General features: G+C 42.6%; 2 protein-coding genes across 2 annotated transcripts; both read left to right on the top strand.

Annotated features, from left to right (window-relative positions):
* Positions 1-3,466: 3,466 nt before the first annotated feature.
* Positions 3,467-10,324, top strand: LOC133347305 (uncharacterized). Its single transcript, XM_061559453.1, has 4 exons — positions 3,467-3,868; positions 6,080-6,251; positions 8,292-8,447; positions 10,143-10,324. Exons 1-4 carry the CDS (start codon positions 3,859-3,861, stop codon positions 10,255-10,257), a joined length of 453 nt encoding a protein of 150 aa, XP_061415437.1. The 5' UTR covers positions 3,467-3,858; the 3' UTR covers positions 10,258-10,324.
* Positions 10,294-16,388, top strand: LOC133346895 (uncharacterized; the record flags this gene model as incomplete). The annotated part of the gene is made up of 9 exons (XM_061558725.1): positions 10,294-10,450; positions 11,402-11,553; positions 11,811-11,999; positions 12,186-12,275; positions 13,344-13,433; positions 13,682-13,804; positions 13,994-14,125; positions 14,417-14,533; positions 15,688-16,388. Coding segments are annotated over 9 exons (1,182 nt in total), but the record flags the coding sequence as incomplete, so codon positions are not given.
* Positions 16,389-16,588: the final 200 nt, after the last annotated feature.

Genomic DNA, 16,588 nt, shown 5'->3' on the forward strand with positions numbered 1-16,588 from the left:
ACATTTGATCATCGGCTGTAACATAACAGAAGCGATACACAGTAACTCCTGTGATGGCACTGCGACGCATTCCTCGATAAGCAGTTCCTTTACTGATTTAGAATCATCCTGAAATAAAAAAATATGTTTAGTCGCTCAGGGCGAAGGGCAAGGCTCAGCTGATTTCAGCCCCAGTAGGCTTCGTGAATATGAATGTGCATTGAAGCTGAAACTACCTTCAATCAAGCCACGTGTTTGACCACGTGTTGCTGGGTTGCAGTCTCATTTTTTACTTTCTAAATTTGTGTAAATTTTTTGCAGACTCATCTTGTAACTTCCAATTTTAATTTGGAGGTATTTCCCGTTTTTAACATTTTTATTTCGCAAGGAAACATTTCTGCTGAAAAAAAAGCGAAATATCCTAAGATAATAATGACGAACAGCTTGAAATTGAAAAGTACGTCTACTTTTATTTCTTTTGTAAATACAATGAAAACAATTTAATAAATGGCATTTTGAAAACGTTTATTTTTCGTGTGGAACGCCTTATTTACTTGTGTACAGTGGATTCTCATAGTATTTATACACTCTATTACAAATATATTCAAGGTTTGTATTTCAGCCTCTCCCTATGACAAAAAAAATATTTCACAACATTTAAATCCCTGCATTACGTTTCCCAGTGGCACACAATTTACAGAACTCCTCTTATCCACAATGATATGGGGGGTCCAATATCTCGGATCCTATTATCTGCAGGGTTATCCACGATTTTACTCCTCTTAACCACTGGGGTAAGAATGTGGGGATAACCCCGCATGTAATAGTAATAGGGCTGTAGATAACAGGAGACTTCACGAACCCTACAGCTGACATGGATAATATGAGTCGTGGGTAATAGGGCCACGGTTTAGAAAATTATGACATTGTATATCTCCCTGAGAGTATAACATATTACTTGCAGGATATGCTATGTAATCGAATAGAACAAAACCTTAAATCGCCATGAATTTTTTTTAAATGTATGTCAAAGTATACCTAGTAATAGCTAATAATAATTAAAAAACGCAATATGGTATGCCCATTGGCACAATAAAGTAAAAGTAAATACAGTGAATGTGTAAATATGAATAGGTAAATGTACAGCCCTGCAATTGCTTGTTCCTGCCACTGCTGATGAAAGGGCCTCCACTCGCGGTCGCTCTAGAGAGCCCCTCAAGAGCGTATTTGGTCTCCAATTCTATGCTGGGCAGACTCCACCGTGATCCGCTGATCGATTGTGATACCGCTGGATGGACAGAGGATGGGGGTGGGATTTAAACAACTATCACCATTGTTTCAAGCCCCCTGCCTGGAGATGGAGAGTTTAAACTGGCCGACTGGATTTCAAGCTCAATGTCCTGCACTCACCAATGATGGCAGCATCATGGGTAATTGTGTATCATCAGTCATCATAAGGGTGGACGAAAGTCAACACATTCATCAATAGCACTGCATGATTTTTTAAATATAATTGCCAACATTTTTGGGCACTGTCCCTCATTGTGTAATTGCAGTAGAGCTTACATGCGGTGTGAGTGGGACTAGTGGCCACGGGAGGTAATGACAGGGGAATCAGCCTGCAGTGCGAATGGACTAGTGGCCACGGGAGGTAATGACAGGGGGGTATCAGTTGTGAGTGCGAAGGAACTGGTGGCCACGGGAATGATCGAGAAGGGAGTGTGGTCAGGTGGCGGAAGAGGACGGTGGAGTTTGCCGGTGGAGCGAGCGTCCAGAGTCAGCGAGAATGATCGAGAAGGGTGGCGTGGCCTCGGTCGATATCTAAGCGAGATGTGCTGGAGACTCGGGGCAGTTGCAGTGAGGTCCCCGCCTGATGTCAAGTGAACGTGTCTTCAATAAAGTGCCATCTCAAGAGAAGTGTGTCAAGTCGTCATTACAATTGCAACAAGCGCTATATTGTTGAAGGTTTTGTTTTATTCATCGTGCCTGTGCACCACTGCCAAAACAGCATCGCCAAATCTTGCTTCATAATTACAGCACTTGCATCATCAGCTGTTCTCAAGATAATGAATAACCCTTTAAGATAAAGCCCCCCCCCAACCCCCACCTCTGCAATACCTTTGCTCGCACCGACAGGCAAGCGAGCACCAACGTGAGGAGGAGTGGGAAACCACGTGGCCCTCTCGCGCACAATTCGTCCGTGACTTCTCTTTAACACAGTAGCTGTTCAATCTTGAATTTGGAGCTTTCGTGACTGCAGGAATTGCTCTATGGTTCTTTCGGTAAAGTCACGTCTAAAGATAAAATAATAAATTAAATAATAACATACTAAGATGAAATAATAAATTAAATAATAACAGTAGCTGTTGCAACATTTTAAGTAAATGACGTAATACATCAGCGCATTTTTGGCAGTATAGGGGCCATCCATTGAGTAGGTACGCAAAAATCTGTCAACACTTGACCCCCCCCCTCCCTATACGCACGCGGACTTTTTACACCCCCCCCTCCCCCACCTGCGAACGTATGCTTGACGCACCCCCCCCCCCCCCCGAATCCTATAGAACAGCCGATATTTAAAACGATCAAGGATTAATAAGATTAACGTGTTTAAGCAAACAGATAGTCCACCGCCGGACTATCTAACTCATTTGAAGGCCAATGCAGACAAATTATTATCGAGGCTTCAACCCCCCCCCCCCCCCCATGCAAACGTACGCATTTGGGTTAACCCCCCCTCTCTCCTCCATGCGTAGGTACTGAATGAATGGCCCCATACCTGTTGTTTGCGGCAGGCAACGGTGTACAATGATACATCACACGTGCGATCTTTTTTCTTTCTCTCTCTCTCTCCTGGCTGCTTGGCACGCGTCTTAAACAAGTGATGTCGCCGTCAAACGATGATTCGTTTCCCCCACCCCCCCTTCCAACACCACCGGTCCCTTTTGCATCATCATCGGTTGTCCTCAAGGCAGGCTTTTTTGACAGAACGTGAGCGCGGCTAATCTCACCTCAGTAATCTGAATATCTGGGTGACTCTGACCGAACTGGCGACCGATGCTAACTTTTACAAACGGACTTTGTTTAAAAAAAAAATGTTTCACTCTAAAAGGATACGTACAATGATGCTGTTAAGCAAGCTCTAAGCAGCCTGGGAAACTAACTGCCCCCCCCCCCGCTACCCTCGATGCTCGTACTGGATGCCCTTGAACAAGCAGAGCACCCGAAACAGCTGACGTGGCTCAAACCCAACCTTTGATCAATCGAGGGTCACTTTTGCCGATGGCGTAGCCAATGTCTGGTGTACACGCCGCGTGTGGACTTAGCCCGGGGTCGCGATTAGGGGAGGGTGGGTTGGTTGAAAGACTTGTCTCCCTGGAAGTTCGCCGCGACCATGCATGTTGCACATAGTCAAACTAAAGCCAGATCAAGGTCATTGGCTCGGGGTGGAGGGGCATTTACAACAAAATATCAAGATAACCTAATCCCCCTTTTGAGCGCCACGACGCGAAGAGTTGTACACCATCAGCACTGAATATCTGCCCCCAAACCACCGATATATAAACGAGGCCAGTGTTCTTTTGCGACAGGAACATTTGTTAATTCCGTAGGCAACACGTTTTCGGTTGTTGTTGGGGAGCGAGTCGCGTCTCTCTCTCTCTCAGTCGCAGAGTTGGTGGCATCCTTAATTTTTTCAAACTTTTTTTCTTCCAAGCGCACTTAACTTATTGATTCGATTGATGCAACCGAGAGGGAGGGAACACAACTTCAGGAGCCGTAGCTTTAGCAGGACGCGAGAAGCCATTCATTTCATCTGACGCAGTGTTCACAATTTAGTGAACGGCACGATAATTCCCCCCCATCAGAAACAAAATAACCATGGCTGAGGGTGAGTACATGTCACACCATACGAGCAAGTTGCGTGTATCTCGTTGTGTATATTGAATTGAGTTTATTGTATATACTACATACGATGTGTTTGTTTTCAGTTTTAATATACACTAATTTTAAACATAAGAGAGTCATACAACTTAACTGCAACGACTGTTGTGATGATCGCGATAATTTTGGGTACAAAACTGAATCATACTTAAAATGTTTGTCAGAACGTCCTTCTTGAGTTACCATTAACATATGGCCAAGAAATAGCGAGTGGGGCATCTTTGTAACACGGTACACGTTTAACATTCGTATGCAGTACAATCGTACATCGTAATGCATCTAGACAGTCCGTGTAAAATGTCATAGATAATACACAGAGGAGGAGGCGATGGAAACTACTTTTGAGAATGAGAACTCAAATCACCGGCTCACGTTTATAAAATTCCTTTATCGGGTGAAAAGTTTTAACCAGTATACAACGACGAATGTTTCACCCACGACGTGACACGCACACACACACACATGTGCGTTTTGTCAATCCACTGCTGGATGAAGGCCTTCCACCCGCCATGCGGGTCACGGAGATTGTTTGACCATATTTCACCGCACAGGTCAGTCCGTGATGGTGATGGCATATAGCATTGAATATACAGTGTTAGCATGCTATTTTTTAAAGGGAGGCATCTACGCTGTAGATGAGAGCTCAAGTTCTTCCAGAAACTCAGAGCAGGAACGCAGAATTTTGTTTTAACCAAAACAGTTATAGCAAATTGAAAATTTAGTCGGAACCAGGAGGCACTTCTGAGGGTACAGGAGGGAGTTAGAGGAACTGAGCGGACCTTTTGGTTAATTTGGCGGGTTTGTTTAAGAAAACCTTCAGGATGAAGACAGTCCTGTGATGGTCTCTCCGGATATCCAAAGAGGAAGACAGCTATGAGTTGATGTACAGGTGACAACGATTAGTTCTATAAGGGGAAGTCACAAGTAAAACGGAGGCGGAGTGGTTTCATAGAATGTTTTGGTCCTTGAAAGTGCATTTATGGTCAGTGCATTCCCAGTAAATTAACTTTCACACAAAACACTGTAGCATTAAATGTGGTTCTGTACGTAAGTTTATGAAATCCAAGAGAATTATCAGAGCATGTTTTGTTTGCATGTTCACCACAAGTACGTGTGGTTAATGTAGACTTGATTCCTCCCAAAAAGTATCTATTTGGTGTTTGAACATCTTAACACCTGTTTTATTGCCAGAAAGGGTAAACCCCAATCATTATTTGATACTGGCAAAAAGGTCCCATGATATTGAATTAAATGCATCGGTTTAACACGTAGGCTTTCGCGACCAATATTATTCATAATCAACGTTTTTGGGTTTAGATCGCGTTATTTATAAATGTGTCGTAACCCTCCACCACCCGACACGGCCAATCAGTAAAAAAGTGTCACGTTGACAAAAGACAAAATAGTTCACTGCTTTAGCCCACCGGTGTGTTGAAGCGTGAAACCACAACATTTACAATTTTTGAGTACGACGTTTCGCTGGTAATTGCATCCAGCATCATCGGTCAATTCGGCAGAATGGTGGGCTAAAGCAGTGAACTATTTGTCTTTTGTCAACGTGACACTTTTTTACCGATTGGCCGTGTCGGGTGGTGGAGGGTTACGACACATTTATAAATAACGCGATCTAAACCCAAAAACGTTGATTGTGAATAAATGCATTGGGTTGATGGTCGCGCGCTGAACCTTTACTGACAGTGGCAGGGCGGGTGGGAGAGTGCTGCCCTCTGCTGTGTGAACCAAATGTCAATTGAAAGTATCTCAGAGGCGGCTCTGTGATAACCACTTCTGCGGGCCAGGTTAGTGCGGTGTATTGAAGTTACGCTCCAAAGTGAAGCAAACGCTCTCGTACTGAGTCAGGCGTGTCACTGCTATTGTGGACAGCCCGCGTTAATGTGAATTGATGTGTGTGTGCATTTGGTTTGTGGGGAGCGGCATTGCAACGGTTAGCGCACTGCTCTACTAAACCCAGCTCACGACCAACACCAGTGACGATTATCTGAACTGGGCCTCCCCTAGATCAACTCAGCCTCAAATGAGTACCTGGTGCGACAAAGAGGCGGCCGAGTGTTGTGTTGGCCATTCCGGCACTTGCCCCAACCGTCCGTTAAGGCCCTACGGGGGGGAATCTTTGTCTTTGTCTCGGTTCGACTGCAAGTTCGCAAGACGATGATGGAGTTCTGGAAGATTCACTCCAAGGGCGCGACGGTGGAGGAGATGATGCTGGACTCGAGCGCGAGCACGCTCTCGCAGTTCGAGAAGCCAGAGATCCTCTCGCTGCTGCCCAGCATCGACGACGCCAAAGTGCTCGAACTGGGCGCTGGTATTGGGTGCGTGAACAGAGAGAGCAGAGAGGGGGGGGGCTCTGCTGACGCCTTGCAGTGGCGCTGCAGAACGACGACAGTAATAGGGGATGTGTGGCTGCTGTCAAGTGATCCTGAACTTCTAGAATTCACCTGATTGTTTATAAAATTGTATTCATCTTCTGTCCCCAATTTTAACCCAAAATTATTGTCCGTGTTACCAGATGTAGTGTCCATTCGGGTCTTTTGCAAGGGCTGTGCAAGCCTTCGCGATAGAGAGCGGCTCATGATGTCACAGAGCTACCTTCAGTATTCTTCTTTTATGCTGACCTGGACAGCTGCACCCCACAACCCTTCATGTTAGAGAATGGCCCGACGGGAGCAGACACCACAGAGTTGCATCTAAAATCCATTCAAGTGGCCTCTGGTCCACGCAGTAGATGGGAAATATTTCCCACCTGCCCTGCCGCAAAGAGTATGTTTTTTTATTATTATTATCTGGAATTCATATTAATTAACTAAAGAACTATTACCAGCACAATTCATTTATTTCCGTGCAATAGTTTTGATTTCTCATGCGACACAGTTGTTTTCGCTCTGATTTCTATTTGCTACATCGCTGCAAATGATTTGCTTTGCTTTTGTTATTATGGTGACCCAGCTCACTATTGCAAATGAGACTATCCTGTTCTCCTGAGTTCTCACCTGGTTAAACTAAACTCGAAACTTAACATCCACTCCGAAATTGATGGCACGTATTATATACGGTTAATACGTCCCATAGTGTTAAGCAAGGTGGCCGCGAGACTCGAAACCACAAACCACATGTCCATCAGATTTGGTGCTGTTATCAGATATTGAACAATTTTCTCTTAACAGCTGCACGAGAAATGCACAGCTCAGGCAAATTTGCCGGTCAGGTGATGCCACGTGGTGAACGAGTACAAAAGGTTATCTGAGATGTGTGTTCCCCTACAGATTAGCGACAGACACAGGAATTCCATACTCTTAGTTTTTTCGGTAAAGTCACGTAGGTAAAAAATTTAAATTAATAAAAATAAAGAATTAAAAATCACGACGTTTCGGAGGCAACACAAGTCTCCGTCGTCGTGATTTTTTTATTATTTTATTTTTTATTAATTTTAATTTACATTTTTTACCTACGTGAATTTACCGAAAAAACTAAGAGTATGAATCCTTGCAGTCACGAAAGCTTCAAAAACAGGAATTCCACCCTGCGCTTGATGCGCAAAAAAAGGAACGGTGGATTAAGTTGATCTGCAAATCGCCAAAGTGCAGGCTTTCTGCACTCTAGGACAGTATGAGAACCCCAAATATGTGACACGGAACTTCTTCGTTATACATTCACCGGCCTGCTGAAATCCCCCTACCACCTCGACTCCACATTACCACCTCCCCCAAGCTCTTTAACCTTCAACTCTCAGGCTCTCATGTCCACTGACATGATTTGAAGAGTTGTAAAGAGAGGCACTCAGAGAGATTATAAAGCCAAAGATCAAGCATTGCTGCATTTCTATGGAGTGGTGGCATAGCTTCTAGGGAACTGGATGATGATTAAAGTGATCTGGATTCAAATTCCTGATCCGGCACTGACCGGTGGCAATTGGCATCTGTCGCGGGACTGTAACCCCTCTAGGGACGCATTTTATAAGTACTGTACTTGGTACGGTGTGCAATCAAGGGCACTGGGAAGACAAGTGGCCATGCATGTTTCCAGCTGACCCAATAGCCCACTTGTGCAATGTGTCTGTCCCAAAATGCACTTGCTAACGTAATTTTCCACAACAACTTATCCAGCTAGGATCTTTAAACTTTTGTGCATGCAAGCAAGATATGTTTGGATGGTATTAATACATCAATGTTATGTTGAGCATATGTGTGCGCACTTAATACCTAAAGGAACGCGTGTGAAATATTGCAAATCTAAAGGTAAGTTGCACAGGAGCGTATATTCACCATCGCGCTCTCTATCCACGAATGAGAAATCGCGAAGTATATTTAACCACAAGCGTCCGATGTTGTTCCACGTCTCTCTTCGTGTCCTAGTCGTTTCACTGGACACCTGGCCAAGCAGGCGAGTCACGTGACAGCGGTGGACTTCATGCAGACATTTCTGGACAAAAATCGAGAGCTGAACAGAGACCATGGGAACATAAAATTCCTGCAGGCAGATGTCACGCAGCTCCAGTTCCCAGAAAACAGGTCCGAAATGGTTTATACAAATCACCGATGCTAACTTTGCACTTTTGAAAACTCACGTCTTTAGAACTGCTTCGTGCGTTAAGGTTTTGTTGTCTTTTCCACCGCACATCCGACTAGCACGGTTGGCTACGCGCGATGTGAAATAAGTTCAACATATATACATACGTTTTAAGAGTACATTATATTGTTCCGTAGCCAGAAAGAAATGTGGGTAGAAGCAGGAAATAAATGATGATTTAAGACCGGAATTATAAAGTAAAACAAATAAGCGTGTTCTTTTTTTTACATATCTTGCCTTCAAAAATTTTTTATGACATTTTTGTGAATACAGAAGGCAGCAGACGATATTTCAGTAATTACAAACAACTGCAACACACACACACACACACGTCAATCGTAACGAATGACAGCAAACAAAACGAATGTCAAAACTTCTCTCAAACGCCCGATGATGTTTGCGCAAAAGATTAATATCTGTCACGAAGCATTAACACATTCGAAACGGCCTCTATTTCTGACTTTGCGCAATACATCTATATCCAGAACTGTATAGCAAACGTCAATAATGTCGCCGATGGCAACGCACGTGCACATTTGTGTACATTTCCAGGACACTCTGTACAAGCCACACACCACCCCACCGCGGGCGTTAACTTCCCGGTCACGGCCGGCCAGTAAAATATGCTTAGGACCGGGACGCATTACGAGACCGACGTAGCAAAAAAAATCGCAGCCAAAATGACAATATACATTTTGGTTACGTGGCACCGTGCGTGTGGTTGTTTGCATAGCGGTGGGTGGAGGGGGGGGGTTGGTCAGAAGTCACGTTTAAAACCGCACGTACGGCAGGTAACAACGCGCCCTCGGTGAGACAAAGTGTAAACGTGAAGGCCACGTGTCTTTTTTCTGTTTCCATTGGTACACAATTGCAACAGACAGTCGTAGATAATGGCCGAATTGGGTTTCTGGTGGGTCAACATTTCAAACTGCTGACACGACACGAGTGAGACTCCGTGACAAAAAGTCATTTGTTTTTAAATAACTTAAACTATATTGTTTTTAATATCAGATATACAATTGGCAGTTAGAAAGTTCTGAAAACATGATACGCAAAAGTACCAACAAATTAAATTTCAGGCTCCATATCTAATTATGTTATAAATTTAACAATTTGCCCGTTAACAAATCGGTTCATGTATTATGAACTTAAGAAGCTATATTAATCTATGAATCATTAAATTTCCGCTAATTTTTTTCTAACTACATTTTAAAAAAGGAACTACGACAGGAGATGAAAAAACATGTGCAAGTGGGCACACATCATCGTCAAAATTTCCTGACATCTTATACATGTACACATTAAAGCATAAGACTTAGAAGGCAATTGTTGAAAAAAGACGTCTATTGAATTTTTATCCTATTGAGCAAATGGTCTTCATCTTCTTGGTTCTTTCGGTCAAGTCACGTGACTTTACCGAAAGAACCAAGAATATGAATCCCTGCAGTCACGAAAGCTTTAATTCAAAAATTTAAATGGTCTTATCAAGAGGAAATTCTACAGCCAGTCCTTTGAAATCAGGAGTATCAAACGCAACTGTTGGATGATCCGGAAGAATATAGCGATGGCAAGCCTTTATGACTTCGTGGACATTGGCCGTGAAGACCTCACCATCGTGATGCTTGTTCTTCACGCAGCTTCGATGTGATTTTCTCAAACTGGCTGTTCATGTACCTAACGGATGAGGAGTTGCTACAGCTGGTGAACAGCATGCTGCGTTGGTTGCGTCCTGGAGGTCATCTTTTCTTATGACTTCGTGGACATTGGCCGTGAAGACCTCACCATCGTGATGCTTGTTCTTCACGCAGCTTCGATGTGATTTTCTCAAACTGGCTGTTCATGTACCTAACGGATGAGGAGTTGCTACAGCTGGTGAACAGCATGCTGCGTTGGTTGCGTCCTGGAGGTCATCTTTTCTTTCGCGAGTCCTGCTTCCATCAATCTGGTATGGGTATTATTTTAAAAAACACAACTATTTGTTTTATTTTACCAGGTGAGGCCCACTGAGCTATATAGCTCTTTTTCAGAAGCAACCTGGCATTCACAAATGATAACTCAACGAAGCGGCTTATCATGTGGAAATGTATCGCAGGCAAATACTCTTAAACGCATGTTTCTAAATGTGGAAAGAAAACCCGGAGGACCTGGAGAAAAGTCCACGCAACTGTGGGGAGAGAGACATGCAAACTCAAAATATACAGCCGTAGGGTTGGGATCAAATCCACGATTCCCTGTATACCAGGCAAGGTAGTTAACATCTTGCCGCCATATGCGCGATGGTGACCCACAAACAAGCTCGGAAGCTCCCGGGGCCTCTCAGGTCACGACGCATGAAATACAAATTTTCCATGTGGACTTACTACCTGGCTTGTTTTGTAAATGGTTTGCTCATATCCAGTTGACGTGTGGATTTCTAATTTGTAACATACTATTCTCTCCGTGTCTGTATGAAAATACAGTACATATGTCTGTTATGGAGATAGCGATAAGTTAATTACTGATTCTTTTTTTAAAAATAAAAATAAACCGTAAATGCATTAGTTCAATAAATTGTTGTTTTATATTGTTAAATACGTTTGCGTGGTACATCTAGATATTACAATTATGTAAGCTTAAACATTAGCAATATTAAGACTCATGTTACTTAGAATGTTATTGATGCAAAATAAAGTTAAACATTTTCCGGGGTAAAGTTTTTATGGAATATAACAAAAAATGTGAAAATCACAAAACTTAACGTAAGCCCCATTAGGGATACTATAGCTTCTAAATGTTCTTACACAGCAGTTGTTTTTCAATACATAGGTGACCTCGTTTCATCGCCATGTCTAATGTGCTTGCGTGTTCATACAATTGTCACTGAAGAATTCATAACTGTTATGGTTTGTGCCTGCAGGTGATTCAAAACGAACCTTCAATCCCACGATTTACAGGAAACCTGCTCAATACAATCACATCATGCAAGCTGGCTTCCAGCAGGCCAATGGGAACGAAAAGAGCTTTGGCTTTGAGTTGGTTATTTCCAAATCTGTGCAGACATACATCAAGGTGAGTTGATTATGGAAGTAAATTTGTAATGTATCCAATATACAATGAATAATTCAAAGAAATGTAGCACGATAAAATTTGATAACGATATGTAAAAAAAAAGACCTTACCTTTTTGCTAAATGAAAAAAAGATTACCAGAATTTTTGTTGAAAAAAACTTAGGAAATAATAGTAGCACGTAGAGTTTGAAAAGATCAACACGACCTCATGCATGCATGGCAATGCTTGCTCGCCCCCCACCCACCCTCGTGTGCAGCTGAAGAAGAATCAGAACCAAGTGTGCTGGCTGCTGGAAAAGGTCTCACGGGAAAATGCGGGCCACCAGGGTTACGCCACCTTCCAGCAGTTCCTGGATGGGAAGCAGTATTCCCGGCAAGGCATCCTCCGCTACGAGAAGATCTTTGGTGAAGGCTACGTGAGCACTGGAGGACCTGATACCACCAAGGTGTGCATTTCAGACATTTCATACAATCTTCTTCTCCTTCAATAAAAAAGCAAAGCAACAGGCTACAATTGCATGTTTTATGTTGTAAGCGAGTGGAGTCCGCTTGTTCCAGCATTAAATGACAAAAAAGCAACCAAGTTTTTAAAACAATATTACACTACTCAAGTTTGTGCTTTTTTGTTTCAGGAGTTTGTATCACTGTTGGATTTGCAAGCGGGACAGAAAGTGCTGGATGTTGGGTGTGGGATTGGAGGTGGTAACTTCTACATGGCCAAGGTACCTTGATTACATTTGTGGCTGCCTTCCTGTTTCTCTCTTGATCATATTGTTTGTACCGTTATTATTTATTCTGCTTGTTTGCCCAGGTAAGCCTCACTATGTCCCATGCCTCTTTTTCAGACGGATCTGGCAGTATTGATTTGCCATTTGTGTTGCGTGAACTGAATTGACAAAAAAAGTTCCAGACAATTTTATTGCAAACCCTTACACAAACATTGAATAATTATTACATATCATACTCTTGCTTTTATTGATATTTACATATACTTTCGTTCACATACACTATCTAAACATTCACAAATTTTTCAATCAATATTTGGAGCAATGTGTTTTGATTATTTTAAAACCAACACTCACCATCGCATCTCTTAATACAAGTGTAGTGAGTTCAACTGAGTCGCAGACGTACTCTTTGGAGGCAACACACTTATTAACGCCAACACACGGGGTAGCTACCCCTTAACAGAATAACAACTTATGGTGGTGACCAGCAGGCTAACTACACTAATTACACCGTTACTAGCTACAACGGACCGGACCCTAGCTTGTGTCCCGATCCACGTGTTGGAGACTCGGTAGAACGTAGACGAAGGTTCCTTCAGGATGAACAACAGCGCCTGTCCCTCTGGGGAACCCGGCTTATATCCTCTGTGGCAGGGCAGGCTCCGCCCAGGGCCACGACCACCTTCCAGAATCCTCGAGCAGGATCTCGACCCTGACCACGTGACCACCCCTAGCCCCCACATGGGGCCCTTTGTAGACTTAACTGGTCACGTGTCCTCTCGGGTCAACCAGAGTGCCACGGCCTTTAGTAACCTCGTTCCTATGGCCGGCACTTCCACACCCTATCCTGTAGGCCTGGCACTGCACGCCAAGCGTGGTGCCATCCAGCGCTATCGATCAGCGCTCACCGAGCCCCTCTAGGGCCGGTACTGCACCCACACCCTCGTGGTGTCCGCGATGTCGCTACACCGCACGCCGTGCCTCTCTCGGGCCGGCATTACCCAGTGACATCCCGCCATGTCACTACACAAGTTATAAAGGACTGACCACCTTCTGCCACAGGCCTTCAAGGTGGACGTGCTTGGGATGGACCTGTCCTCTAACATGGTAGAAATTGCCATGGAGAGAGCCACAGAAGACAGCACATTACTGGTACGTCGCATTCATGACAATTCTGGCCAACACAGAATGGCTCATTGTACAACACAAGTTAATGGATTTGCATTTACTGTACTGAAAATTGTAAAATTATGAAAAATGTGATTTCTTAAAATCAAAGTACTTAATTAAATGTAGCCTTTAAAGTTTTGTGTAAAGGTTAACAGTGCTTGGTCTCGCTAGGCCTGGAGTTGTCCCTTTGTCATCGTGTGCATTTAAATGCCCTTCATGTCTGCTTCTAGGTGCAGTTTGAAATCAGTGACGCGACCAAGCGGGAGTTTCCGGAGGAATCGTTTGACGTGGTGTATAGCCGCGACACCATCTTGCACATTGCAGACAAGTTTGCCCTCTTTAAAAGGTTTTATGTAAGAGCACATTTTGAAAAATCCTCTTTCACGCTCACTAATTTATTATTCTAATTAAAAGCATTGTTAAAAATAAAATATATTTCACTTATATATATGAAATCTTTATTTTTACTGCTCAACGCAAAATGTATTGAAAATATAACGTTAAGTCATATTCTGTTGATCGTTTTTCTCCCCTTATACCAGAGGTGGTTAAAACCTGGGGGAAAGTTGCTGATCACTGACTACTGTTGTGGAGAAAAACCCTGGACATCGAAGTTTGAGGATTATGTCAAACAAAGGGGCTACATCCTGTACTCTGTGTCCAAATATGGCAAGGTAAGCAACGAATAATATATCACAATTTCACAATGGGAAGGGCAAAATACAAGCTTAGCTGGACTTAAAATGTGCTCTTATCTCCTTGCACACCTTTTGCTGACATGTGGGACCTTACACAAATTCAACTTCTGCATAGATACGACAGCCAATTGCAACACCGGGCCATCTCCAAGCTTTGCATATGAAAACGAAAAAACTAATGCTTTTGTGAAATGTCACTATCGTCTGAGATAAAAACGCGACTGTAAAAACTTCCCTTAACGAAAAAAACTGGATGGTGTTTCCTAGTTTTTGGAAGAAGCAGGTTTCCAGAATGTTCGAGCTGAGGACAGGACGGATCAATTTGTGGACATTCTTAACAAGGAGCTGGAACGGACCAAGAGCATTCAGGATGAGTTTATCAAGGTGAGACGCAGAAAAGGCCCACATTACAAACTTACACACCATTTTTAGTTTATCCTGCTGATACTAAGCCCATTATCTGTCACAACCTGTGCGAATTCAAATCGGCAGCGCATGTAGTTTTTACATCACGATTGCAAAATTCCAATTTTACAAAGTGGCGGAAAATGGGAGAATTTGCCCAGGTTACGCCGCATACTTGTGGAATACGGGAAGCAAATTAGCACAAGATATGTCAAGCAGAAAGCCTGCGCACGCATGCGTTAACACATGAGGACATGCATAATATCACTAAAACGTAGATGTGTAACATTCACCATCAGTGTATTTAAGAACTGTGGTTCACTGCAAATTGCCTGTCACACCAGACATTGTTTACGATTAAGATTCAGTGTAAATGCCAAAGGCTCTAAAGCCGAAATAAAGCAATGTATAAGAGTGGCAGAAGAAATTACTCAAGCTGTCCTGTCTGACTCTCTTATTTCTTATTCTAATTATAACAATTAGGCATGTATCAGTCAATCAATAAACATCGATTATGCTCACACGTGTAAAAAGCAAGTACGTGTTTGACTTGAAGCTTTCGTGACTGCAGGAATTCATACTCTTTGGGTTTTTCAGTAAAGTCACATAGATAGTAAAATGCAAGAAAAAAAATCACGACGTTTCGATCGCAACACAAGCAATCGTCTTCAGGTGAAAAATACAGCAATAAAACTATATTTCTCCTCCCTCAGCAATTCTCCTGCTGTAGTTTTTCACCTGAAGACGATTGCTTGTGTTGCGATCGAAACGTCGTGATTTAAAAAAAAATTCTATCTACGTGACTTTACCGAGAGACCCAGAGAGTAAGCAAGTACATGTTTTAAACAAAGCACATGCAAATTATACTTGAGAAGAATGAAACAAACGAGAACAATGCAGAACACATGAAAGAGACCATATATATAAAAAATAACAAATTAGAAACGATAAAAATGCCCCTGAATTATAACAATTCATGGAATGGGAGTGTGGGCCGGCGTGGTGGGCAGTTGGTTAAACAATATGCCTTGTAAGTGTTCCAAAAACAGCATAGGTTTACGTGAAATTGCACACTTGCGGTTTTTTTTACACAATACAGAATTCTACGTATAACACAATGCGTTGAACATTAGGAATTCTCTGAAGACGACTACTCGTACATCGTGGACGGCTGGAGCAAGAAGCTGGAGCGCTGCGAAGCGGGAGATCAGAAGTGGGGCTTGTTTTATGCCGAGAGACCCATCAACGCCAGTAATGGTGTCTGAGACAACAAATATCGAATGTTTTACTCACACCGCAGTCATTCATGCACACATGCGGTCAATGTGTTTTGCTTAACACGGCCAAACATCATGACGTTTTAACCTGTGGAGTATGACCAGTGTGATGATGTTCTCCGTTCAAATAAGCTCCAAGACAACTGCTATATATTTAGAGCTATTAAATTTACCAAGAATACATTCACAAATCACGTGAGAACTAGTCAATATCTTAAACGTGTTCATAAAAAAAAATAAGGAGCTCCAAATTTACACTCAATACTTAAGTGTAATATTTTGCCCATAAATCTGTCATTGAAATAATGATTATTATCTTAATACGATTAACTGAATTTAGAAGTACAGTGCAGATTTAGGCATTACAAATAAGTGTGTGTTTTATGCGATTTTAAAACATGTGATTTCCCCTTCCCCATTTAAGCAATAAAACACTTCATGACCAGTAACGTATGTTCATTATCATTTGCATTAGCAGAGCACAGTACCGAACAAATGTACTGCAATGTTATTGTCATGCTTTCTGTTTCACAAAACTATTAAACATATACAATTTACGTGATGTTTATAAGACAATGACAACCATTTTACATTACACAGCTGTCGGTTAGAAATCAAAGAGAATACTGGAGACCGGGTACATGTGAAATGACGCACAAACGTTGCCAAACAAGTCTAATTTGTTAGTGTTGTCTCACTCCTATGTTTGACAAAGTGTAATAAAATACATTACAGCACTGCTACGTCTATATAGCGA

The sequence above is a fragment of the Lethenteron reissneri genome, chromosome 25 (assembly GCF_015708825.2).
Source record: "Lethenteron reissneri isolate LAM-NWPU_2019-01 chromosome 25, ASM1570882v1, whole genome shotgun sequence".
Lineage (NCBI taxonomy): Eukaryota > Metazoa > Chordata > Hyperoartia > Petromyzontiformes > Petromyzontidae > Lethenteron > Lethenteron reissneri.